Raw genomic sequence first — 27,691 nt, forward strand, 5'->3', positions numbered from 1 at the left:
TGGTCTAAAATTCTCTTTTTTTGTTGTGTCTCTGACAGGCTTTGGTATCAGAATGATGTTGGCCTCATAAAATGAGTTAGGGAGGATTCCCTCTTTTTCTATTGATTGGAATAGTTTCAGAAGGAATGGTACCAGCTCCTCCTTGTACCTCCGGTAGAATTTGGCTGTGAATCCGTCTGGTCCTGGACTTTTTTGGTTGGTAGGCTATTAATGATTGCCTCAATTTCAGAGCCTGCTATCGGTCTATTCAGGGATTCAACTTCTTCCTGGTTTAGTCTTGGGAGAGTGTAAGTGTCCAGGAAATTATCCATTTCTTCTAGGTTTTCTAGTTTATTTGTGTAGATGTGTTTATAGTATTCTCTGATGGTAGTTTGTATTTCTGTGGGGTAGGTGGTGATATCCCCTTTATCATTTTTTATTGCATCTATTTGATTCTTCTCTCTTTTCTTCTTCATTAGTCTTGCTAGCGGTCTGTCAATTCTGTTGATCTTTTCAAAAAACTAGCTCCTGGATTCACTGATTTTTTGGAGGGTTTTTTGTGTCTCTATCTCCTTCAGTTCTGCTCTAATCTTAGTTATTTCTTGCCTTCTGCTAGCTTTTGAATGTGTTTACTCTTGCTTCTCTAGTTCTTTTAATTGTGATGTTAGGGTGTCAATTTTAGATCTTTCCAGCTTTCTCTTGTGGGCATTTAGTGCTATAAATTTCCCTCTACCCACTGCTTTAAATGTGTCCCAGAGATTCTAGTATGTTGTATCTTTGTTCTTATTGGTTTCAAAGAACATCTTTATTTCTGCCTTCATTTCGTTATGTACCCAGTAGTCATTCAGGAGCAGGTTGTTCAGTTTCCATGTAGTTGAGCGGTTTTGATTGAGTTTCTTAGTCCTGAGTTCTAGTTTGATTGCTCTGTGGTCTGAGAGACAGTTTGTTATAATTTCTGTTCTTTTACATTTGCTGAGGAGTGCTTTACTTCCAACTATGTGGTCAATTTTGGAATAAGTGTGATGTGGTGCTGAGAAGAATGTCTATTCTGTTGATTTGGGGTGGAGAGTTCTGTAGATGTCTATTAGGTCCCCTTGGTGCAGAGTTGAGTTCAATTCCTGGATATCCTTGTTAACTTTCTGTCTCGTTGATCTGTCTAATGTTGACAGTGGGGTGTTGAAGTCTCCCATTATTATTGTATGGGAGTCTAAGTCTCTTTGTAAGTCTCTAAGGACTTGCTTTATGAATCTGGGTGCTCCTGTATTGGGCACATATATATTTAGGATAGTTAGCTCTTCCTATTGAATTGATCCCTTTACTATTACATAATGACCTTCCTTGTCTCCTTTGATCTTTGATGGTTTAAAGTCTGTCAGAGACTAGGATTGCAACCCATGCTTTTTTTTGTTCTCCATTTGCTTGGTAGATCTTCCTCCATCCCTTTATTTTGAGCCTATGTGTGTCTCTGCATGTGAGATGGGTCTCCTGAATACAGCAAACTGATGGGTCTTCAACTAACGAGCAAAATAACCAGCTCATATCACAATGACAGGATCAAGTTCACACATAACAATATTAACCTTAAATGTATTTGGACTAAATGGTCCAATTAAAATACACAGATTGGCAAATTGGAGTTAAATTTTTTATATGATATAAGGATCCAACTTCATTCTTTCATATGTAGATATTCAGTTTTCCCACCAATATTTGTGTGTTTTTTTTTCTTTAAAAGACTGTCCTTTCCTCATTGGATGGCCTTAGCAACCTTCTGGAAAATAATTTGACCTTATGCTATGAATACACTATCCTATACACATACTGTTAACTTGGAATTTATTTATGCGCTCTCTATTCTATTCTATGAGGTTACATGTCTGTCTTTATGCCTGTACCACATTATTTTGATTAATATAGCTTTGGAATAAGTTTGAAATCAGAAAATGGGGATCTCCAACTTCATTTTTCTTTTTCAAGATTGTTTCAGCCATTCAGGGTCCCTTCAGATTCCATGTAAATTTTAGGATGAATTTTTCTATTGCTGCAAAAACAAAACAAAATAAAACAAAAGCCATTGGGATTTTGATAGGGATTGTATTAATCTGTAGATTGGTTTGGGTAGTATTGACATCTTAACAGCATTAAATATTCCAATCCATAAACATGGGATATCTTTCAATTTACTTGTGTTTTCTTTAATTTCTCTCAGTAACATTTTGTAGTGAAAACAACAACTATACAAGTCTTTTATCTCCTTGGATAAGTTTATTTCTAAATTTATTATTATTATTATTTTAGATTTTTATTTATTTATTTATTTTTGAGATAGAGTCTTGCTCTGTTGCCCTGGCTGGAGTGCGGTGGTGTGATCGTAGCTCACTGCAAGCTCTGCCTCCTGGGTGCAAGCAATTCTCCTGCCTCAGCCTCCTGAGTAGCTGGGATTACAGGTGCCTGCCACCGTGCTGGCTAATTTTTGTATTTTTAGTAAAGACGGGGTTTCACCATGTTGGCCAGGCTGGTCCCAAACTTCTGACCTCAAGTGATCCACCTGTCTTGGCCTCTCAGTATTATTATTTTTGAGACAGAGTCTCTCTCTGTTACCCAGGCTGGAGTGCAGTGGCGCAATCTCAGCTCACTGCAACCTCTGCCACCCAGGACCTCAGCCTCCCAAGTAGCTGGGACTACAAGCACCCACCATCATACCTGAATAATTTTTGTATTTTTGTAGAGACAGGGTTTCACCATGTTGGCCAGACTAGTCTTGAACTCCCAGCCTCAGGTGATCCACCTGTGTTGGCCTTCCAAAGTGCTGGGATTACAGGTGTGAGCTGCAATTTCTAAATACATTATTATTTTTGATGCTATTATAAATGGCATTGTTTTCTTAATTTATTTTTCATATTGCTCAGTGTTAGTGTAGTTAGCAATGTGACTGATCTGTATGTATTTTTTACCCTACAACTTTGCTGAATTTATTGTTCTAGTAGTGTGTTTGTGTGTGTGTGTGTGTGTGCGCGCGCACGCATGAGCACAGGGGGGTAAGCCTTAGGGCTTTCTACGTATATAGAGCTTTCTACATATGTAGGGTTTCTACAATTTAAGATCATGTTATCTGTGAACAGAGATAATTTTACTTTTCCCTTTCTAAATTGTGTGCCTTTTATTTCTTTCTCTTGCCTAATTGTGGTGTCTAGGACTTCCAATACTAGGTTAGATAGATGGTGAAAGTGGGCCTCCTTGCCTTGTTCCTAATCTTGGAGAAAAACTTGCAGTCTTTCACTTTTGAGTATATTATAATCTGTGGGCTTTTCGTATATGGCCTTTATTTATTTATTTATTTATTTATTTATTTATTTATTTTTGAGACGGCGTCTCGCTCTGCCGCCCAGGCTGGAGTGCTGTGGCCGGATCTCAGCTCACTGCAAGCTCCGCCTCCCGGGTTTACGCCATTCTCCTGCCTCAGCCTCCCGAGTAGCTGGGACTACAGGCGCCCACCACCTCGCCCAGCTAGTTTTTTGTATTTTTTAGTAGAGACGGGGTTTCACCGTGTTAGCCAGGATGGTCTCGATCTCCTGACCTTGTGATCTGCCCGTCTCGGCCTCCCAAAGTGCTGGGATTACAGGCTTGAGCCACCACGCCCGGCCGTATATGGCCTTTATTATGTTGAAGAAGTTTTCTTCTATTTCTAGTTTCTTTAGTGTGTGTTTTTGTTCGTGTTAAGACAGGGGCTCACTCTGTCACCAAGGCTGGAGTGCAGTGGCACAATCATGGCTCACTGCAGCCTTGACTTCCCAGGTTCAAGCAATCCTCCTACCTCAGCCTCCTGACTAGCTGTAACTATAAGCACACGCCACCATACCTGGCTGATATTTTTTATTTTTTGTAGAGCCAGGGTTTCACCATGTTGCTCAGGCTGGTCTTGAACTCCTGGACTAAAGTGAAACTTCTGCCTTGGCCTCTCAAAGTGCTGGGATTACAGGCGTGAGCTAGTGTGCCCAGCCTCTTTTGTATTTTTTTTTTTTTAATCATGCAAGGGTGTTAAATTTTGTCAAATGCTTTTTCTAAATCAATTGTGATGATCATATGTGGTTTTTTTTTTCTGTCATTCTGTTAATTTGGCACATTGCATTGATTGATTTACGTATATTTAACCATCCTTGCATTCTAGAAATAAATCTCACTTGATCATGGTGTATAATCCTTTTAATGTGCTGTTGAATTCTGTTTGCTAGTATTTTTGGTAAGGTTTTCTGTATCAATATTCATCAGGTATGTTTGTATTTAGTTTTCTTTTTTTTTTTTTTGAGACGGAGTCTCGCTCTGCCGCCCAGGCTGGAGTGCAGTGGCCGGGTCTCAGCTCACTGCAAGCTCCGCCTCCCGGGTTTACGCCATTCTCCTGCCTCAGCCTCCCAAGCAGCTGGGACTACAGGCGCCCGCCACGTCGCCCGGCTAGTTTTTTGTATTTTTTAGTAGAAACGGGGTTTCACCATGTTAGCCAGGATGGTCTCGATCTCCTGACCTCGTGATCCGCCCGTCTCGGCCTCCCAAAGTGCTGGGATTACAGGCTTGAGCCACCGCACCCGGCCTTGTATTTAGTTTTCTTATTTTGTAGTGCCTTTGTCTGTCTTCAGTATACATTGGTCTCAAAGGATGAGTTTGGAAGTATTTTTTCCTCTTCATTTTTCTGGGAGAATTTATGAGGAGTTGGTAGTATTTTTTCCTTGATTACTGTGCTATGTGTTAGCTTGTAATGTTATTCTTCATCATTTGGCTTAGCAAACTTTGCCTTGGCTCTCCTATGTTCCTGACTTAAATTATTATTGGCTGTAACAGCAGATACACCTAACATCAGAATACTCATTTTGCATGATGATTTGGTTGGCAAAATCCAAATCTTACTCTTTTTTTTGGTTTTAAGTTTTAATCAAAGCTCGTATATAAGATTACTTTATTCCTGCATCTTCTCAATTGTTTCTTCCTTGTATTTGCTCTTTTCCTTTCCTAGTTGGCGAGATTTGGCTTTTTGTTCAAGGATCATTTTGCGGTCTTTGTCCAGTTTTAGCCTAGTGAGAACCACCTTGCTTTGGCGAGTACCCACATGGACAGTTGTGCCATTAGCCTTTTCCTGCTGCACCCGTTCAGTGCAGATAACATATTTCTTCCTGTAAACCTGGACTACTTTGCCCATTTGCTGACCTTTATAGTGTCCTCATACAACCTGAACTTCATCATCCTTTCGGATGGGCATAGATCGCACGTTGTACTTCTGTCTCAGCTCTTTGGAAAGAGGGGAAGACATAATCTTCCTGCGAATGTGGGAAGGTGCGTTGAAATGCCTTTTGTGATTCTTGCTTTGGTCAGAAGTCACAAAGGGATTGAACTTCATTTCGGCCACTCTGGCTTTGGTGACGGCCACAAAAGGGAAGAGAACTACACACTCATCTTACTCTTATTATAAGGAGCGTAGAGAGAGTTCAGTTTGTCTGAAGCCAAAATGAAAGAATAATAAAGTTGGAAGGGCTGAACCAGTGTCTTAACTGACAGATTTACTACACCTTTAAAAAATATTTTTAACATTCTTTTTATTGCTATAAAATGATATTCATAAACTACTTATACTTTAAAAATTAATATGTGTGAGAATAAGTAAAAGGAAAACAATTTATAATAACATGCATTTCAGTGTGTAAATCCTAGGTCAAACTTCACTAGAAGTAGACAGAGGCTTGCATCTGTATGTAAAATTAAAATAAATATGAAAGATACAAATGGAGGCTGATACAAATTCAGCTTTATTGTACTGGCACTAAATATTCTTATCAATAGTGCATTGCTGTTGGTACTGTGGTGTTCCAGAATGGTGAAAATTTCTTGGAGAAATTTTAAATAACTTTTTAAATTGATTTACATAATATTTATATTCCTGGAAATTGCAGTGTATCATTAAATTGGACAAAAAACACTTTGTGTTAAATTTTTTTTTTTTTTTTTTGAGATGGAGTTTCACTCTTGTTGCCCAGGCTGGAGTGCAGCAGTGCAGCGATCTTGGCTCACTGCAACCTTCACCTCCTGGGTTCAAGACATTCTCCTGCCTCAGCTTCCCAAGTAGCTGGAATTACAGGCATCCTCCACAATGCCCAGCTAATTTATTGTATTTTTAGGACAGACGGGGTTTCACCATGTTGGCCAGGCTGGTCTTGAACTCCTGACCACAAGTGATCCACCCACCTCAGCCTCCCAGAGTGCTGGGATTACAGGCGTGAGCCACCATGACTGGTCAAAAAAATTTTTTTTTTCAGAGGCAGGATCTCACTTTGTCACCCAGGCTGGTTTTGAATGCATGGCCTCCAGAGATCCTCCCACTTTGGTCTCCCAAAGCACACGGATTACAGGTGTGAGACACTGATCTTCGTCTGTGTTTAGATTTTGAAAGGAATTTGGTTTTAGGCTTGGATAATTATAAATAGATTTTTTTTTCCTACATGAATGTCCTGTGAGACATTCAAAAGACACACAGGATTTGAGACAGTTCTTCATTGTGTGATACTGTCCGTTGCACTGTAGGATGGGCTAGCATTCCTTAGTACCCTCTACTAAATGCCAGTAGTCCACCCTCACAATTATTATGACAACCAAAAATGATTTCACAAATTTCCAAATGCCATATATGAGGTAGTAATTACATCCATAAAAAATTTCTAGGATAGAGTGATGAAGAAAAGAGATTTGCTGATAAAATTCTTTTTCTTCCCCATATACTTAATGTACTAAGCTAATAAGTGATAAGATTCTTGAGCAAAGGAGATAATGAAAGAACAGTATGTTTGAGGCATATTCTGATAACTGTTTTCCAGGTAAGAAAGGAAAAAAGAAGCAACTTGCATTTTTTTCTGTTTTCTTTTACTTTCTTTCTTTTCTTTTCTTTTTCTTTTTCTTTTTTTTTTTTTAGCAGCTACAGTTTATAAAGCATTTGCACAAATTTTACACACTTCACATCAATTGTGTATTTAGTATCTCCATTATTTTACAGAGGTTGCAGAGGAAGCTCAGAAATGCTGTGATTTATTAAAAGTCATTTTAATGAAAGACCTAGAGTTAAGATCCAGATATGGCTTCAAACCCAATGCTCTTTCCATTATATCATAGCATTGCTAGGATGATGAGGGCAGAAAAAGGAATTTTTTTTAAGAGGGAAAATTTGAGACTCACAATAAAGCTAGAATTAGCAAGACTATAATTGAATAGCTTTAAATTAACTGTCACTGACATTCTGAGAAGAAAGGTGACCAAAGCTTCTTTTCAAACTGAGGATTAATACATACCCCCTTCTTATTCTTACAGGACATTGATATGCAGCTGAGTGAAATAATGAACAATGTGCATCGGATAATGACTCGCTATACTCTTGTTTTTAACTCGTCCTCTGAAAGGAATGTCTCCCTTACAGAACAAAAGAAAAAACAGAGAACCAATTTTCTTGAGAAAATGGCTACTTATGCTAAGACTGTTGAAATTAGAGAAAAGACTCTTGCCAACATTCTGGTCTGGTTGGAAGAATGGAGTAAGTTTACAGAAGCAGTTCAGAGTAAAACCATAAAGTTAACGAAAAAGATAGAGAAGAGAATATATAAGTAAATTTTGAAGGATTAATCAGACTAAAGAAGAAAAGACTAACGAGGTTATTCAGAGAATGGTTATCCTCTATTCCAGTAGGAATAAAATAGGAAAAATATAGACTTGTTCACTAAGCGCCAGCTATGCTGGCCTCCTTGTTTTTTTTAAAGCATGCCAGCAGTGTCTTTATGCATACTATTCCCTTATCTGGAGCATCTTCCACCAGATGGACGCATGGCTCATTCCCTGCTTAAATTCCACTTTAAAATGAGATGTTCTCTTACCATCCCCATTCCCTACCACCTGGCACTTTTTCTTACACTTTACCTTTTTTTTTTCCCAAGACAGGGTCTCACTCTGTCACCCAGACTGGAGTGCAGTGGCGCGATCCCGGCTCACTGCAACTCCCGCCTCCCAGGCTCAAGTGATTCTCCTGCCTTAGTAGCTGGGACCAGAGGCATGCACCACCATGCCCAGCTAATTTTTGTATTTTTAGTAGAGACAGAGTTTCACCATGTTGGCCAGGCTGATCTTGAACTCCTACCTCAAACGATCCACCTGCCTTGGCCTCCCAAAGTGCTGGGATTACAGGCATGAACCACTGCGCCCGGCCTACATTTCTTTATTTTTGTCTATAGCATTAGTATCTATATAATGAACTTTTTCTCTGTCTCCGTTCACCAGAAGGTAAGCAGTATGAAGTCAAGGAACTTGTTTTACTTAATGTTGTATCTACAGCATCTAGAATAGCACACGTCAGAGTAGACACTAGTTGAATGAAACAATGAATAAACTGGTCAGGTGCGGTGGCTCATGCCTGTAATCCTAGCACTCTGGGAGGCTGAGGCAGGCGGATTGCCTGAGCTCAGGAGTTCGAGACCAGCCTGGGTAACACGGTGAAACCTCGTCTCTACTAAAATACAAAAAATTAGCTGGGTGTGGCGGCATGTGCCTGTATTCCCAGCTACTATGGAGGTTGAGGCAGGAGAATTGTTTGGACCTGGGAGGTCAAGGTTGCAGTGAGCCAAGGTCGCACCACTGCACTCCAGCGTGGGTGACAGAGTGAGACTCCATTTCAAAAAAAAAAAAAAAAAAGAATGAATAAACTAAGAATACCAAACAAGGGAATTAATTTTATTTTGTTGCTAGAAATTTCATGCAACGAGGGTTATAAATACTGGATAATGGCTGGGTGCGGTGGCTCATGCTGGTAATCCCAGCACTTTGGGAGGCTGGCGGATCACCCCAGGTCAGGAGTTTGAGATCAGCCTGGCCAACATGGTGAAACCCCATCTCTACTAAAAATTCAAAAATTAGCTGGGCGTGGTGGCTCATGCCTCTGGTCCCAGCTAATAGGGAGGTTGAGGCAGGAGAATCACTTGAACCTGGGAGGTAGAGGTTGTACTGAGCTGAGATTGCGCCACTGCACTCCAACTTGGGTGAGAGTGAGACTCAGTCTTCAAAAAAAAAACACACACAAAAACTGGATAACTTGCCAAATGAGTTAATTAGGGCTTAGATCTCCAATATTAAAACACACACACATAGGCCAGGTGTAGGGGCTCATGCCTGTAATCCCAGCACTTTGGGAGGCTGAGGTGGGTGGATCACCTGAGGTCAGGAGTTCAAGACCAGCCTGGCCAACATGGTGAAAGCCCGTCTTTACTAAAAATACAAAAATTAGCTGGGCATGGTGGCACATGCAGGTAATCCCAGCTACTCGGGAGGCTGAGACAGGGGAATTGCTTGAACCCGGGAGGCGGAGGTTGCAGTGAGTTGAGACAGTGCCACTGCACTCCAGCCTGGACAGAGCAAGACTCTGTCTCAAAACAAAACACACACACACACACACACACACAATTTTAGGTACCAAACCAAACAGACACTTTTTAACCTGATTAATGTATTTATGTCTAAGACTTACTGTTTAGCCTTCTAGTCCAAGTTTCTTCCTTTTTAATTTCTTCATAGAGAAAAGCCTCAGAATGGCAGTAAGTGTGAGATACCCATATTCCCCAATTGACTATATAGTAGTTACCCAATATTATACGCCTATGTAGCTATAGATATTTATTTTTCTGCATAAAAACGATATTTTTTTTACTCTCTTCAAGATGCCGTTTTGTCTGAGATGACTCTAATGGATGTTGATGAACACCACCACTGGATAGCACAAATGGAGATGTTACCAGACATGTTAAAAGCTATTGAGAAAAATGTCAAGATACTAAGCAGATTTAGTACATCTTTCCTTGATGAAAAGAAGAAACAAAAGAAAAAAATATGTAAGCATGCTTTATGATTTTGGAGTTGGAATAGATGGAGTTTTATTTTTTTTTTTTTCCAGACAGTCTCGCTCTATCACTCAGGCTGGAGTACAGTGGCCTGATCTCAGCTCAATGCAACCTCTGCCTCCAGATTTCAAGTGATTCTCCTGCCTCCACCTCCAGAGTAGCTGGAACTACAGACATGTACCACCACGCCTGGCTAATTTTTGAATTTTAATAGAGACAGAGTTTCACCATTTGGCCAGGCTAGTGTCAAACTCCTGACCTCAAGTTATCCACCTGACTCGGCCTTCCACAATGCTGGGATTACAGGCATGAGCCACTGCACCTGGCCAAAAAAAAAAAACAGCTTTATTAAGGCATAATTTGCATGCATGTTAAGTATACAATTAAATGATTTTCTGTATATTTACAGAGTTATGCAGTTATCACCACAATCTAATTTTATTTTTATTTATTTTAAATTTATTTATTAATTTTAATTTTCTTTTTTTTTGAGACAGGGTCTCACTCTGTCACCCAGGCTGGAGTGCAGTGGTGAGATCTTGGCTCACTGCCACCTCCGCCTCTTGGGTTCAAGCGATTCTCGTACCTCAGCCCCTGGAGTACTTGGGATTACAGGCACCTGCCACCATGCCTAGCTAATTTTTTGTATTTTTAGTAGAGACAGGGGTTTTACCATGTTGGCCAGACTGATTTCAAACTTCTGACCTCAAATAATCCACCAGCCTTGGCCTCCCAAAGTGCTGGGATTACAGGTGTGAGTCACCGCACCCAGCCAACAATCTAATTTTAGAACATTTCCATTATCCCAAAAAGATCCCTCATACTAATTTATAGTCAGTCCTTATACCCATCAGCAGCACCAGACAGTCACTAATGTATTTTCTTTCATACTACATTTGTTTTATCTGGATATTTCACACAAACAGAATCATATTATATGTGGTATTTTCTGTTTATTTTCTTTCAACTAGTATAATGTTTTCGAAATTCAGTCATGTTATAGGACACTTTGGTAATTTCTATTTTATTTTTATTTATTTATTTTTTTTTCTGAGACGGAGTCTCGCTCTGTCGCCCAGGCTGGAGTGCAGTGGCCGGATCTCAGCTCACTGCAAGCTCTGCCTCCCGGGTTTACGCCATTCTCCTGCCTCAGCCTCCCGAGTAGCTGGGACTACAGGCGCCCGCCACCTCGCCCGGCTAGTTTTTTGTATTTTTTTAGTAGAGACGGGGTTTCACCATGTTAGCCAGGATGGTCTCGATCTCCTGACCTCGTGATCCGCCCGTCTCGGCCTCCCAAAGTGCTGGGATTACAGGCTTGAGCCATTCTTTTGATTGTTAGTTTACACATGTTTGGATATACCACATTTTGTTTACCCATTCACCAGTTGATGTACATTTGAATTGTTTCCACTTTGGGGCTTTTATGAATAATGCCATTATTTACCCACTTATTTTGGGTAGATAGCTAGGAATCGAATTGCTAGGACATATGGTAAGTTTATGTTTAACTTTTAAAGACACTCATAACTATTTACCAAAGCGACTGTACCATTTTACACTCTTATCAGCAATGTATGCAGGTTCCAATTTCTCCATTTCCTCAACAACACTTGTTATTGTCTTTTTTTTTTTTTTTTTGACGGAGTTGCACTCTTGTTGCCCAAGCTGGAGTGCAATGGCGCAATCTCAGCTCACTGCAACTTCCGCCTCCTGGGTTCAAGCGATTCTCCTGCCTCAGCCTTCTGAGTAGCTGGGACTACAAGCATGTGCCACCATGCCCTGCTAATTTTGTATGTTTAGTGGAGATGGGGTTTCTCCATGTTGGTCAGGCTGGTCTCAAACTCCTGACCTCAGGTGATCCACCCACCTCTGCCTCCCAAAGTGCTGAGATTACAGGTACCCGGCCTCTGTCTGTCTGTTTTTTTATTATGGCCATCCTAGTACATGTGAAGTGGTATCTCACTGTGGTTTTAGTTTGCATTTTCCTAATGGCAAATGATGCTGAGCGTGTTTCACATACTTATTAAGACATTTCCATATATTTTTTGGTGAAATATCTATTCAAATACTTGCCCATTTTTAAAATTGAGTTTTAACATTTCTTTTTGTTTTTGAGATGGAGTCTCACTCTGTCGCCCAGGCTGGAGTGCAGTGGCGTGATCTCAGCTCACTACAACCTCCACCTCCCCGGTTCAAGTGATTCTCCTGCCTCAGCCTCCCAAGAGCTGGGATTACAGGCGCATGCCACCACACCTGGCTGATTTTTGTATTTTTAGAAGAGATGGAGTTTCACCATCTTGGCCAGGCTGGTCTTGAACTCCTGACCTTGTGATCCACCCTCCTCGGCCTCCCAAAGTGCTGGGATTACAGGCATGAGCCACCGTGCCCAGTGGAGCTTTAACGTTTCTTTGTAGCTTCTGGATATAGGGTTTTTTTTTTTTCTTTTTGACAGGGTCTTGCTCTGTTGCCCAAGCTGGGGTGCATTGGTACAATAATAGTCCATGGCCGCCTGGAGTTCCTGGGCTCAAGGGATCCTCCTGCCTCAGTCTCCTGAGTAGCTGGGACTACAGGTGTGTGCTACCACACCCAGCCAATTTTCAGAAACTTTTTGTAGAGACAGAGTCTCATCGTATTGTCCAGGCTAGTCTCAAACTCCTGAGCTCAAATGATCCTCCTGCCTCAGCCTCCCCAAGTTCTGGGATTATAGGCATGAGTCACCACACCTGGCTGGATATAAGTCCTTTATCAGAAAAGTGATTTGCAAATATTTTCTCCCTGCCTATGACTTGTCTTTTCATTTTCTTATGGTGTTTTTGAAGCCTAAAAATGTTTAATTTTGATGAAATCCAATAAATGTATCAATTTTTTTTTTAATGAATCATGATTTTAGTATTGTACTAAGAACTCGTATCACTCAGGGTTCAATAAGAGAACTAGTATGACATTATATATAATCCTTACATATATGTAGATTCCATTGCAATTGGGAAACATACTTTGTACGATTTTTATTTATTTATTTATTTATTTTTGAGACAGTCTCACTCTGTCACCCAGGCTGGATGCAGTGGCATGATCTCGGCTCACTGCAACGTCTACCTCTTTGGTTCAAGCGATTCTTCTGCCTCAGCCGACGATGCCACTAGGCATGGGTTTTTCCAGGCTTTGCTCAAGTCAAATCATCCCCGTAGGCAGTAGAGTTGTCAGTCCTCACAGCCTGCCTCACTCTGGTAGAAGTTCCAGGCCATGGATCTGGCGGTTGAGGATGGACGCAACTCCAAGTTTGCAAACTGTCACTGTTTGTTACTGAGGTTCAGTAGCTTTTCGTGAATAAATGCTTCTCAATGTGTTGTATACCTTTGGTCAATTTCAAAGTCTTAAAATGGTTGTTTTGGCAGTTTTGCCCGGTTTTATCTTTGCTTTTGGGAAAAAAAAAAGATTGCTGATTTTCTCACTCAGCCATTCCACAAATCTTTTTAAATGTGTATCTTTTTCTTTTTCTTTTTTTTTTTCAGACAGAGTCTCACTCTGTTGCCCAGGCTGAAGTGCAGTGGTGTGATCTCGGCTCACCACAATCTCTGCTTCCCAGGTTCAAGCGATTCTCCTGCCTCAGCCTCCCAAGTAGCTGAGACTACAGGCACCTGCCACCACGCCTGGCTAATTTTTGTATTTTTAGTAGAGACAGGCTTTCACCACGTTGGCCAGGCTGGTCACGAACTCCTGGCCTCAAGTGATCCGCCTGCCTCGGCCTCCCAAAGTGCTTGGATTACAGGCATGAGCCATTGCACCTGGCCAAATGTGTGTCTTTTTTATCTGTTGATTTATGACAACTTTTGAAAGAACCAAGGCTAGCTTTGATTCAGAAAAAAGAGAAAAGAGAGACACGAATCTGAGAAAGAAAATGGAAAGCACTAGAATAACCAAAGCCAGAGAAAAGTTTTGTCTTGAAGTACATCTTTTATTTTATGTACGTACATACGTATGTATGTATGTATGTATTTTGAGACGGAGTCTCACTCTCTCACCCAGGCTTGAGTGCAGTGGCGCAATCTTGGCTCACTGCAACCTCTGCCTCCTGGGTTCAAGCGATTCTCCTGTCTCAGCCTCTTGAGTGGCTGGGATTGCAGGCACGCACCACCACGCCTGGCTAATATTTGTATTTTTAGTAGAGACAGGGTTTCACCATGTTGGCCAGGCTGGTCTTGAACTTCTGACCTCAGGTGATCTGCCTGCCCCGGCCTCCCAAAGTGCTGGGATTACGGGTGTGAACCACCAAGCTCTGGCCTTGTCTTAGATACATTATATCTAACCCCAAACTTGTAACTAAAATTAAGTAGAGGTCACAGCTGAATTCATGTCCTAAACTCTGGAGGTAGAAGTTCTAGGTGATTGCCAGGTGCTGTGGCTTGCACCTGTAACACCAGCAACTCAGTCAGGGAGGCTGAGGTGGGAGGATTGTTTGAGCCCAGGAAGTTGAGGCTGCAGTAATGCCACTGCACTCCAGCCTGAGAAATAAGGAGATCCCCTCTCAACAAAAAAGAAAGAAAAAGTTCTAGGTGATTGTGTGAAAAGAGTCATTCCTTTAGAAATAATACTGTTTATTTTAGAGCTAAAGTTTTCAGATTAATCTTTATCTTATATTTAATTAGTTATAGTTAATCTAGGCTAAATTCCTTAGGTTTAAACATAGATAGAACACAATGCAAAAGAAAAAAATGCAATCTCATTGTTTTATGTCTTTTTCTTCAGTATCTAGAGGTACTCTATGGAAATCTTGGAAAGAAAGAGTTATAAAACGACCTTCAACAGCCCATGCTTTAAGACCAGATCAGATGATTAGTGATCAATTTGCAACAAATACAAAGGTTTCAGAAATCCAAGGTATGCTACAGGAACTCATAGGCACCACAATGTTCAGTACATTGGAAAACAATGCTATTAAATATATATCATCAACAATAGTAAATCTTTCTAAAGCTTTGAGTATGCTAAATGATGAATTAAAAGGTGTTAACTTCCAAAGTTCCACTGTGTGTGTACATGAGACAAGTGAAGCAGAAAAGGAGCTCTCTCTGAAGGTAATACAAGATCTCAGTAACGAAAATGAAATGCTTCAGCAGAAACTTCATGATGCAGAAGAAAAATGTGAACAACTTATTCGATCCAAAATTGTTACAGAACAAGTATATGCAATACTGTCCACATCATCAACCTTGAAAGTGTTACCTGGACCTTCTCCACAGTCATCCAGGGCCATTATCAAAGTTGGTGATACTGAGGACAATATGGACAATATTTTAGACAAGGAACTTGAAAATATTGTAGATGAAGTCCAAAGAAAAGAGACCAAGGACTCTGGGATAAAATGGGAGTCCAGTATTTCATATACAGCCCAAGCTGAAAGAACTCCAGATTTAACTGAACTGCAACAGCAACCTGTTGCTTCTGAAGATATTTCTGAAGATAGCACTAAAGATAACGTATCACTGAAGGAAGGTGATGTCTATCAGGAAGATGAGACTGACGAGTATCAGTCATGGAAAAGAAAGCACACAAAAGGCACACATGTATCTGAGACCTCTGGACCAAATCTGAGTGATAATAAAGGTGGACAGAAAGTCTCAGAGGCCAAACCTAGTCAATACTATGAGTTACAAGCACTGAAAAAGAAAAGAAAAGAAATGAAATCCTTTCCTGAAGACAAATCAAAGTCACCCACTGAAGCAAAAAGAAAACATCTCTTTTTAACTGAAACAAAGAGTCAAGGTGGCAAAAGTGGAACAAGTATGATGTTGGAGCAATTTAGGAAGGTCAAACGTGAATCTCCATTTGACAAACGCCCAACTGCAGCAGAGTTTAAAGTGGAACCCACCACTGAGTCGTTGGACAAAGAGCGCGAAGGTGAAATTAGCAGCCTAGTGGAGCCACTCAATATGATCCAATTTGATGATACCGCTGAGCCACAGAAAATAAAAATAAAAGGAAAGAAACACCATATCTCTTCAGGAACTACCACAAGCAAAGAAGAAACAACCGAAGAGAAGGAAGTGTTGACCAAACAAGTCAAGTCTCATCAACCTGTTAAATCACTCTCAAGAGTGGCTAAAGAGACTTCAGAATCTGCTAGAGTTCTAGAAAGTCCAGATGGCAAAAGTGAACAGAGTAACCTTGAAGAATTTCAGAAAGCCATAATGGCTTTCCTAAAACAGAAAATTGATAACACGGGAAAGCCTTTTGACAAAAAGACTGTTCCGAAAGAAGAGGCGTTATTAAAAAGAGCAGAAGCTGAAAAACTAGGAATTGTAAAGGCAAAAATGGAGGAATATTTCCAAAAAGTGGCTGAAACTGTGACTAAAATCTTGAGAAAATACAAAGAGATAAAAAAGGAAGAACGAGTTGGAGAGAAACCTATAAAACAGAAAAAGGTAGTCGCATTTATGCCAGGATTGCATTTTCAGAAGTCACCAATTAGTGCAAAGTCTGAAAGCAGTACCTTCCTCTCACATGAGAGCACAGATCCAGTAATTAACAATTTAATGCAAACGATCTTGGCTGAAATAGAAAGTGAAAGAGATATTCCAACAGTCTCAGCAGTACAGAAAGACCACAGGGAGATGGAAAAACAAAGGTGGGAGCAATATTTGCAAGAGGGTCAAGAACAAATGTCTGGCATGAGTCTCAAACAGCAGTTCCTGGAAGAAAGAAATCTTTTGAAGGAGCACTACGAGAAGATAAGTGAGAATTGGGAAGAGAAAAAGGCACAGCTCCAGATGAAGGAGGGAAAGCAAGAACAACAGAAACAGAAACAGTGGCAGAAAGAAGAGATGTGGAAGAAAGAGCAAAAACAGACAACTCCAAAGCAGGCTGAGCGAGAGGAGAGGCAAAAGCAAAGCGGACAGGAGGAAGAAGAGCTTCCAAAGTCAGGTCTGCAGCGACTGGAAGAAGGGACCCAACAAATGAAAGCACAAGGGTTGTTCTTGGAAAAGGAGAATGGACAGATGAGGCAGACTGAGAAGGAAGTGAAACATCTGGGGCCAAACATGAGAAGGGAGAAAGGGAAGGAAAAGCAGAAGCCAGAGAGAGGGCTGGAGGGCCTCGAAAGGCAGACCAGAACAAAGGATCAGATGCAGACGAAGGAAACACAACCTAAAGAGCTAGAAACACTGGTCACCCAAACTCCAGTGACATTATCTCCCAGGTGGAAGAGTGTACTGAAAGATGTACAGTGGTTATATGAAGGAAAAGAGTTTCATGGGAATCTGAAGACACTAGAGAATCTTCCTGATGAAAAGGAGCCCATATCAATCACACCTCCCCACTCCCCACAGCCTTCCTCGCCTGGAACTCTTCCTATTTCTGGACAGCCTCTCACTAAATGCATTCATCTCACACCTCAGCAGGCCCAGGAAGTGGGGATCCCTCTCACCCCTCAGCAGGGCCAGGCCCTGGAGATCCCTCTCACCCCTCAGCAGGCCCAGGCCCCGGGGATCCCTCTCACCACTCAGCAGGCTCAGGAACTAGGGATCCCTCTCACCCCTCAGGGGGCCCAGGAATTGGGGATCACTGTCACCCCTCAGCAGGCCCAGGAATTGGGGATCCCTCTCACCCCTCAGCAGGCCCAGGCTAATGGAATCACTCTCACCCCTCTGCAGGCCCAGGCCCTGGGGATCCCTCTCACCCCTCAGCAGGCTCAGGAATTGGGAATCCCTCTTACCCCTCAGCAGGCTCAGGCCCTGGGGATCCCTCTCACCCCTCAGCAGGCTAAGGAATTGGGGATCCCTCTTACCCCTCAGCAGGCTCAGGCCCTGGGGATCCCTCTCACCCCTCAGCAGGCTCAGGAATTGGGGATCCCTCTCACCCCTCAGCAGGCTCAAGCCCTGGGGATCTCTCTCACCCCTCAGCAGGCTCAGGAACTGGGGATTCCTTTCACCCCTCAGCAGGCTCAGGAACTGGGGATCCCTCTCACCCCTCAGCAGGCCCAGGCTCTGGGGATCCCTCTCACCCCTCAGCAGGCACAGGCTCAGGGAATCCCTCTCACCCCTCAGCAAGCCCAGGCTCTGGGGATCCCTCTTACCCCTCAGCAGGCTCAGGAATTGGGGATCCCTCTCACCCCTCAGCAGGCTCAGTCTCAGGGGATCCCTCTCATCCCTCAGCAGGCCCAGGCCCTGGGGATCCCTCTCATCCCTCAGCAGGCCCAGGCTCAGGGGATCCCTCTCACCCCTCAGCAGGCTCAGGAATTGGGGATCCCTCTCACCCCTCAGCAGGCCCAGGCTCTCAGGATCACTCTTACCCCTCAGCAGGCCCAGGAATTGGGGATCACTGTCACCCTTCAACAGGCCCAGGAATTGGAGATCCCTCTCACTCTTCAGCAGGCCCAGGCTCTCGGGATCACTCTTACCCCTCAGCAGGCCCAGGCCCTGGGGATCCCTTTTACCCCTCAGCAGGCCCAGGAATTGGGGATCCCTCTCACCCCTCAGCAGGCCCAGGCCCTGGGGATCCCTCTTACCCCTCAGCAGGCCCAGGAATTGGGGATCCCTCTCACCCCTCAGCAGGCCCAGGCCCTGGGGAGCCCTCTCACTCCTCAGCAGGCCCAGGCCCCGGGGATCCCTCTCACCCCTCAGCAGGCTCAGGAATTGGGGATTCCTCTCACCCCTCAGCAGGCCCAGGCTCAGGGGATCCCTCTCACCCCTCAGCAGGCTCAGGAATTGGGGATCCTTCTCACCCCTCAGCAGGCCCAGGCTCAGGGGATCCCTCTCACCCTTCAGCAGGCCCAGGCCCTGGGGATCCCTCTTACCCCTCAGCAGGCTCAGGAATTGGGGATCCCTCTCACCCCTCAGCAGGCTCAGGAATTGGGGATCCCTCTCACCCCTCAGCAGGCTCAGTCTCAGGGGATCACTCTCACCCCTCACCAGGCCCAGGCCCTGGGGATCCCTCTCACCCCTCAGCAGGCCCAGGCTCAGGGGATCCTTCTCACCCCTCAGCAGGCTCAGGAATTGGGGATCCTTCTCACCCCTCAGCAGGCTCAGGAATTGGGGATCCCTCTCACCCCCCAGCAGGCTCAGGAATTGGGGATCCCTCTCACCCCTCAGCAGGCCCAGGCTCAGGGGATCCCTCTCACCCCTCAGCAGGCTCAGGAATTGGGGATCCTTCTCACCCCTCAGCAGGCCCAGGCTCAGGGAATCACTCTCACCCTTCAGCAGGCCCAGGCCCTGGGGATCCCTCTCACCCCTCAGCAGGCCCAGGCCCTGGGGATCCCTCTTACCCCTCAGCAGGTGCAGGCTCAGGGGATCCCTCTCACCCCTCAGCAGGCCCAGGCACTGGGAATCCCCATCACCCCAGTAAATGCCTGGGTGTCAGCTGTCACTCTTACTCCTGAGCAAACCCAGGTTTTGGAGTCCCCTATCAACTTAGAACAGGCTCAAGAACAGTTATCGAAGTTAGGGGTTCCTCTCACCTTAGATAAAGCCCATACCTTGGGATCGCCCCTCACCCTTAAGGAAGTCCAGTGGTCCCATAAACCATTTCAGAAACCGAAGGCTTCTCTCCCCACTGGGCAATCCATCATATCAAGATTGTCTCCAAGCCTTAGGCTGTCCCTGGCATCATCAGTTCCTACAGCTGAGAAGTCCTCTATATTGCAGATATCAACGGTTCCCCTCAACCAAGGCCCCTTTGCCCCTGGGAAGCCCCTAGAAATGGGGATTCTTTCTGAGCCTGGGAAGCTTGGGGCACCACAGACTCTTCATTCCTCTGGACAGATCCTGGTATACGGAGGTCAATCCACTTCTGCGCCGTTCCCGGCACCACAGGCCCCGCCCACCCCTGGGCAGCTGCGAATATCTGGGGCCCCTCCCACTCCAGGGCAGCCCTTTGAACTGGAGGCCTTTAGCTCTAGGGAGCTTTTCGTAACTAGGGCCTCTCTGACTCCTCCGCCACCTCAGATGTCAAACGCCCCTCTTGCCCCCAGGCAGCGTCTTATAGCTGGAGTCCCACCCACTTCTGGACAGATTCCAAGTCTCTGGGCTCCTCTTTCTCCTGGGCAGCACTTAGTTCCTGAAGCCTCTGCCATCCCTGGGGACCTCCTGGAATCTGGACCCTTAACCTTCTCTGAGCAGCTCCAGGAATTCCAGCCTCCTGCCACTGCTGAACAATCTCCCTGTCTGCAGGCTCCTTCTACCTCTGGGCAGCATCTGGCACCATGGACCCTTCCTGGGCGAGCTTCTTCATTATGGATCCCTCCCACCTCTAGACATCCTCCCACACTCTGGCCTCCCCCAACCCCTGGAAAGCCCCAGAAAGGTTGGTCCCCTTCTGTTGCTAAGCAAAGATTGGCAATTATTTCTTCTCTGACATCTAAATCAGCACTGATCCATCCTCGTGCTCCAGCTTTCAAGGTAGCTCAAGTTCCTTTCACCACTAAGAAGTTCCAAATGCCGGAGGCCTCTGACACTTCCGAAGAAACCCAGATACTATTTAGAACATTTCAGTCCCATCTCACCAAATACAGGACCCCAGTATCCCAAACCCCTTACACTGGTGAAGGGGCCCTTCCCACTCTCATGAAGCCTACATCACTATCTTCTCTCACTACTCTACTCAAAACATCACAGATTTCACCTTTGGAATGGTACCAGAAATCCCGATTCCCTCCTATAGACAAGCCCTGGATACTGAGTTCAGTTTCAGGTACCAAGAAACCCAAAATAATGGCGCCCCCTTCCTCTCCTCAAGAACTTGAAGAAAAGAGGTATTTTGTTGACGTGGAGGCTCAGAAGAAGAACCTGATACTATTAAATCAGGCTATAAAAACTTGTGGACTCCCTTCACAGCTGCACACAACGGCTAGGACTCTCATAATTGAGACACTTCATACGGACACGGTTCAGTTGGGATACCTATTCCGCAAGTACATTGCCTATAGGCTGATCCAGTATGCCAGGTAGATACAATTATTATATGTCTAGTTTTCTGGTTTAGTTCTGATTGCAAATATTTTCTGTCATTGTCCCAGAAGTATATTCATATTTGTCAGACCATATGTTCTAAAAGACTGTCTTATATAAGGTCTATGAGAAGGAAGCCTGTTTAAGATAGCAAAAGGAGATATGTTTTTTGGAAAATAAGAAATGACATATAACATGATCCATTTCATCTATATATATCTCCAGCAGAGAAGCCAAGTATATTTTGTGGATCATGGTTGGTCTCCAAAATATCAACTTCAAAAGTTTAGAGATGCTTTCCACTTATTCTGAATTTCTTTCATCATTTTTGGTTCACCAGAAATGTATGATTTTTAAAATGGGAGATGGCATAAAAAAGAATGAGACCAGGGATGGTGGCTCATGCCTGTAATCCCAGCATTTTGGGAGGCTGAGGCAGGTGGATCATTTGAGGCCAGAAGTTCAAGACCAGCCTGGCCAACATGGTGAAATCCTATCTCTGCAAAAAAAATACAAAAATTAGACAGGCATGGTTGCGTGCACCTGTAATCCCAGGATTACTTGGGAGGCTGGGGCAGGAGAATCACTTGAACCCAGGAGGTGGAGGTTGCAATGAGCTGATCGTGCCACTGCACTCCAGCCTGAATGAGAGAGTCAGATTCTGCCTCAAAATAAAATAATAATAATAATAAAGAGAGATCCTGCCATTTGCAACAACATGGATGAAACTAGAGGTCATTATGTTAAGTGAAATAAGCAGGGCACAGAAATACAAACTTCACATGTTCTCACTTATTTGTGGGAGCTAAAAATTAAAACAATTGAACTAATGGACATAAAGAGTAGAAGGATGGGACAGGTGCAGTGACTCACACCTGTAATCCCAGCATTTTGGAAGGCTGAGGGGAGAGGATCACTTGAGCCCAGGAGTTTGAGACTAGCCTGGACAACAAATTGAGACCCTGTCTCTATAAAAAAAATACAAATAATTAGCTGGGCATGATGGTGCATGCCTGTAGTCCCAGTTACTCAGGAAGCTCAGCTTGGAGGATCACTCAAGCCCCAGGAGTTCGAGACTGCAATAAACCAAGATCGCGCCACTGCACTCCAGCCTGGGTGACAGAATGAGACCCAGTCTCAGGAAAAAAAAAGAGAAGGATGGTTACCAGAGGCTAGAAAGGGTAGTGGGGGTGGGGGGAAAGTAGAGATGGTTAATGGATACAAAAAAATAGAATGAATAAGATCTAGCAATTGAAAGCACAACGGGGTGACTATAGTCAATAATAATGTAATTGTACATTTAAAAATAACAAAGAATATAATTGGATTATTGGATTGTTTGTAACACAAAGGATAAATGCTTGAGGCAATGGATACCCCATTTACCCTGATATGATTATTATACATTGCATGCCTGTATCAAAACACCTCCTGTACCCCCAAAATATATATACCTACTGTGTACCCACAAAAAAATTTTTTAATGAAAAAAAAAAAGGCTCACATCTGTAATCCCAGCACTTTGGGAGGCCGAGGGAGGCAGATCACGAGGCCAGGAGATCGAGACCATCCTGGCTAACACGGTGAAACCCAGTCTGTACTAAAAATATGAAAATTAGTCAGTCATAGTGGTACGTGTCTGGAATCCTAGCTACTTGGGAGGCTGGGGCAAAAGAATTGCTTGAACCCAGGAGGCGGAGGTTGCAGTGAGCCATGATTGAGCCACTGAACTCCAGCCAGGGGGGCAGAGCAAGACTCTATCTCAGGAAAAAATAAAAAATAAACAGAAAAGAAAAATAAAAAAATACAAGTAAATACAGGCAGGGTGCAGTGGCTGATGCCTGTAATCCCAGCACTTTGGGAGGCCAAGGCAGGTGGGTCATTTGAGGTCAGGAGTTTGAGACCATCCTAGCCAACACAGTGAAACCTCATCTCTATTTAAAAAAACAAAACAAAACAAAAAATCAGCCTGGCTAACATGGTGAAACCCCATCTCTACTAAAAATACAAAAATTAGCTGGACGTGGTGGTGGGTGCCTGTAATCCTAGCTACTCAGGAGGCTGAGGCAAGAGAATCATTTGAACACAGGAGGCGGAGGTTACAGTGAGCTGAGATCACACCATTGCACTCCAGCCTGGGCAACGGGGCGAGACTCCATCTAAAAAAAAAGAAAGAAAGAAAGAAAATTACCAGGCATGGTGGCACACACATGTAGTCCCAGCTACTCAGGAGGCTGAGGCAGAAGAATTGCTTGAACCTGGGAGGCAGAGGTTGCAGTGAGGCAAGACTGTGCCTTCGTCTCAAAAAAACAAACAAACAAAAACAAAATAAAAAAACCAACCAAACAAACAAACATAACAACAAAGAGAGATGGCAGATTATGTAGGAGGTTGTTGCCATGGCAAATTTGCTGTGGGGGTGACCTGGAGGCAGCAAGCAGCAGGTCCTGGTCCTGATTTTTTATTTTTATTTTTATTTTTTTTGAGATGGAGTCTTGCTCTGTTGCCCAGGCTGGAGTGCAGTGGCGCGATCTCAGCTCACTGCAAGCTCCGCCTCCTGGGTTTACGCCATTCTCCTGCCTCAGCCTCCCAAGTAGCTGGGACTACAGGCGCCCACCACCTCGCCCGACTAATTTTTTTTATTTTTTTTTTTAGTAGAGACGGGGTTTCACCGTGTTAGCCAGGATGGTCTCGATCTCCTGACCTCGTGATCCACCCATCTCGGCCTCCCAAAGTGCTGGGATTACAGGCTTGAGCCACTGCGCCCAGCCTGGTCCTGATTTTTAAAAGTTGCAAATATCAGAAATGGATTAGGGCAGGTAACAATTTTCCTGACATTCTTAACATTTGCAATTGAAATTACCAACCTATTATTTCAGGGAATTTTTTTTTTTGAGATGGAGTCTCCCTGTTTTGCCCAGGCTGGATTGCAGTGGCATGATCTTGGCTCACTGCAAACTCCGCCTCCTGGGTTCAAGCGATTATCCTGCCCTCAGCCTCCAGAGTAGCTGGAGGCATGTGCCACCATGCCCAGCTAATTTTTGTACTTTTAGTAGAGACGGGGTTTCACCATATTGGCCAGGCTGGTCTCGAACTCCTGACCTCAGGTGATCCGCCCGCCTCAGCCTCCCAAAGTGCTGGGATTACAGATGTGAGCCACCACGCCCAGCTATTATTTTCTTTCTTTTTCTTTTCTTTTCTTTTGAGATGGAGTCTTGCTGTGTCACCCAGGCTGGAGTGCAGTGGCACGATCTCGGCTCACTGCAAGCTCCGCCTCCTGGGTTCATGCCATTCTCCTGCCTCAGCCTCCTGAATGTCTGGGACTACAGGAGCCCACCACCACGCCCGGCTAATTTTTTGTATTTTTTGTAGAGACGGGGTTTCACCGTGTTAGCCAGGATGGTCTCGATTTCCTGGCCTCGTGATCTGCCCACTTCGGCCTCCCAAAGTGCTGGGATTACAGGCACGAGCCACCGCACCTGGCCGCCTGGCTATTATTTTCTATTGATCTGCCTATTGATCACTTCCATTCTTTGTTATTTTCGTTTTATTTTTTATGATGCAGTCTTTGAGGTCATTATTAGCGCTGTTTGCCAGCACTTGTCAAAGAGATGTGAGCAGAATTGATGTTATTTCTGTGCTGAGCTTGTCATTGTTGGTTTGATGACCTACAGAGTTTCTTTTTCCTCTGGCATAATAACCCACAATGTTCAAGGTGATTGTTGTTCCTTTAAACATGTCCCTGAAAGAATACAGTGAAGTTCACTCCCTGCCAAGCCATGATGGATTCGTAGTATGAGCAACAAGTGAATTTTTTGTTGTTTTAAGCCACTGAGGCTTGGGAGTTTTATTAAAACAGCAAAACCTAGCTTATCTTCGCTAATATAGTCTTCCTATCCAAGAATATGGTATCTCTCTCTTTTTTCTTTTTTTTTGAGACAGAGTCTCACTCTGTCACCCAGGCCAATTATACATCTTTTTGTTGTTGTTGTTCAGGTTATGTGTGTGTGTGTGTGTGTGTGTGTGTGTGTGTGTGTTTGTGTGTGTGTGTGTGCATGTGTGAACACATATGCACAAAATTTTGATTTTTGTATGTTTAAATAAATGTATAAAACAGATACAGGGCTGGGCACAGTGGCTCACGCCTGTAATCTTACAGCATTTTAGGAGGCTGAGGTGGGCAGATCACCCAAGGTCAGGAGTTCAAGACCAACCTGGCCAACATGGTGAAACCCTGTCTCTAATAAAAAGACAACAATTAGCTGGGCATGGTGGCGTATGCCTGTAATCCCAGATACGTGGATGGCTGAGGCAGGAGAATTGCTTGAACCCGGGAGGCAGAGGTTGCAGTGAATTGAGATGGCGCCACCACTACACTCCATTCTGTACAACAGCGCGAGACTCAGTCTCAAAAAAAAAAAAAAAAAGAGCATCTTAAAGTTTTCATCTAGTTCTTGCATATTCTAAGTGTTTATTTTTGTTATTGTTGCTATTGTAAATGGAGACTCAATTTTGTATGCAGCCATCTTACTATATTAAAGCATTACAAACATATTTTCATTGTCCGCCCTTCCTTCCTTCCTTCCTTCCTTCCTTTCTTTTCTTTCTTTCTTTCTCTCTCTTTCTTTCTTTCTTTCTTCTTTTTTCTTTCTTTCTTTCTTCTTTTATTTTTTGGCAGGGTCTGGCTTTGTCACCCAGCTGGAGTGCAGTGGTGCAATCTTGGCTCACTGCAACCTCTGCCTCCCAGACTCAAGCAATCCTTCTACCTCAGCCTCCTGAGTAGCTGGGACTATAGGCACATGCCACCACACCTGGCTTTTGTATTTTTTTTTTTTCTTTTTGAGACAAAATCTCACTCTTGTCCCCCAGGCTGGAGTGCAATGGCACGATATAATACTGTTCAAAGCAATCTACAGATTCAGTGATGTTCTTATTAAACTATCAATGTCATTTTTCACTACATAAGAAAAAACTATTCTAAAATTCATATGGAACCAAAAAAGAGCCCAAATAGCCAAAGCCATCCTAAGCAAAAACAACAAAGCTGGAGGCATATCACATTATCCAACTTCAAACTATACTATAAGGCTGCAGTAACTGAAACAACATTGTACTGGTACAAAACAGACACATAGACCAATGGAACAGAATAGAGAACCCAGAAATAAAGCCCCATACCCACAACCATCTAATCATGGACAAAGTCAACAAAAATAAGCAATGAGGAAAGGACTCTCTATCCAATAAATGATGCTGGGACAGCTGGCCATATGCAGAAGAATGAAATTGCATCCCTACCTTTCACCATATACAAAAATTAACTCAAGATGGATTAAAGATTTAAATGTAAGAGTTCAAACTATACAAATCCTAGAAGAAAACCTAGCAAATACCATTCTGTTTCTTTTTTCTTTTTATTTATTTATTAGAGACAGAGTTTTTGCTCTGTTGCCCAGCTTGGAGTGCAGTGGCACGATCTCACCTCACTGCAACCTCTGCCTCCTGGGTTCAAGCCATTCTCCTGCCTCAGTCTTGCTAACATCTGTTAGCAAGGCTGCAGAGAAAAGGAATGCTTATCCGCTGTTAATGGGAATGTAAATTAGCTCAGCCACTGTGGAAAGTAGTTTGAAGATTTCTTGTTTTTGTGGTGGTGGTGATGTTTCGTTTTGTTTTGTTTTTTAGACAAAGTTTTGCTCTTGTTGTCCACGCCTGGCTAATTTTTGTATTTTTAGTAGAGACAGAGTTTCATCATATTGGTCAGGCTGGTCTCGAACTCCTGACCTCAGGTGATCGGCCCGCCTTGGCCTCACACAGTGCTGGGATTACAGGTGTGAGCCACCGCGCCTGGCCTTGTTTTGTGTTTTGACATGGTCTTACTCTCTTGCCCAGCGCAATGATGGCTCACTGCAGTCTATATCCCCTGGGTTCATGCAATTTTCCCATATCAGCTTCTGAGTAGCTGGGACTACAGGCCTATGCCATCACGCCTGGCTAATTTTTTAATTTTTAATTTTTTGTAGGGATAGGGTCTTACTATGTTTCCCAGGCTAGTCTTGAACTCCTGGGCTCAAGCTATTCTCCTGCCCCAGCCTCCCAAAATGTTGGGATTATAGGCATGAGACAACATGCCCAGCTGAGATTTCTCAAAGAACTTAAAATAGAACTACCACTTGACCCAGCAATCCCATTTCTGGGTATATATTCAAAGGAAAATAAATTATTTTACCAAAAAGACACGTGCACTTGTCTGTTCATTGCAGCATTATTCACAAAGACATGGACTCAATCTAGGTACACATCAGTGGTGGACTGGATAAAGAAAATGTGGCATATATACAACATATGAAATACTATGCTGCCATAAACAAGAATAAAATCATGTCCTTTGCAGCAAATGGATGCGGTTTGAGGCCATTATCCTAAACAAATTAATAGAAGAACAGAAAACCAAATACCGACATTCTTGCTTATAAATGGGAGCTAAATGTTGGGTGCACAGGGATGTAAAGATGGGAACGACACTGGGGACCACTAGTAGGGGAGAGAGGAATTGGGACAAGGGTTGAAAAACTACCTATTGGGTACTATGCTCATAACCTGCATGATGGGATCATTTGTACCCCAAACCTCAGCATCACGCAATATAACCATGTAACAAACCTGCATATGTTACCTCGGAATCTAAAATAAAAGTTGAACTTACTAAACTAAAAAAGAAAAGTTGAATTAAACCAAATTCAATGTGATAAAAACAAAAAAACAAAAAAGATTGGCTGGGTGTGGTGGCTTATCCTGTGTGGTGGCTTATCCTGTAATCCCAGCACTTTGGGAGGCCAAGGTGGGTGAATCACTTGAATCTAG

General features: G+C 43.5%; 1 protein-coding gene and 1 pseudogene across 1 annotated transcript in view; one reads left to right on the forward strand and one right to left on the reverse strand.

Annotated features, from left to right (window-relative positions):
• Positions 1-27,691, forward strand: part of FAM186A (family with sequence similarity 186 member A) — a 76,061-nt gene that overhangs the window by 32,186 nt on the left and 16,184 nt on the right. The window contains exons 2-5 of the mRNA XM_033222116.1: positions 7,321-7,540; positions 9,708-9,878; positions 14,637-18,115; positions 18,296-20,826. Coding sequence (XP_033078007.1) covers positions 7,321-7,540; positions 9,708-9,878; positions 14,637-18,115; positions 18,296-20,826 — 6,401 coding nt within the window. The remainder of the gene's footprint in view (positions 1-7,320; positions 7,541-9,707; positions 9,879-14,636; positions 18,116-18,295; positions 20,827-27,691) is intronic.
• Positions 4,928-5,365, reverse strand: LOC117090135 (annotated as a pseudogene).

Source organism: Trachypithecus francoisi, unplaced genomic scaffold (assembly GCF_009764315.1).
Source record: "Trachypithecus francoisi isolate TF-2019V2 unplaced genomic scaffold, Tfra_2.0 Lachesis_group11, whole genome shotgun sequence".
In the NCBI taxonomy this organism is placed as follows: domain Eukaryota; kingdom Metazoa; phylum Chordata; class Mammalia; order Primates; family Cercopithecidae; genus Trachypithecus; species Trachypithecus francoisi.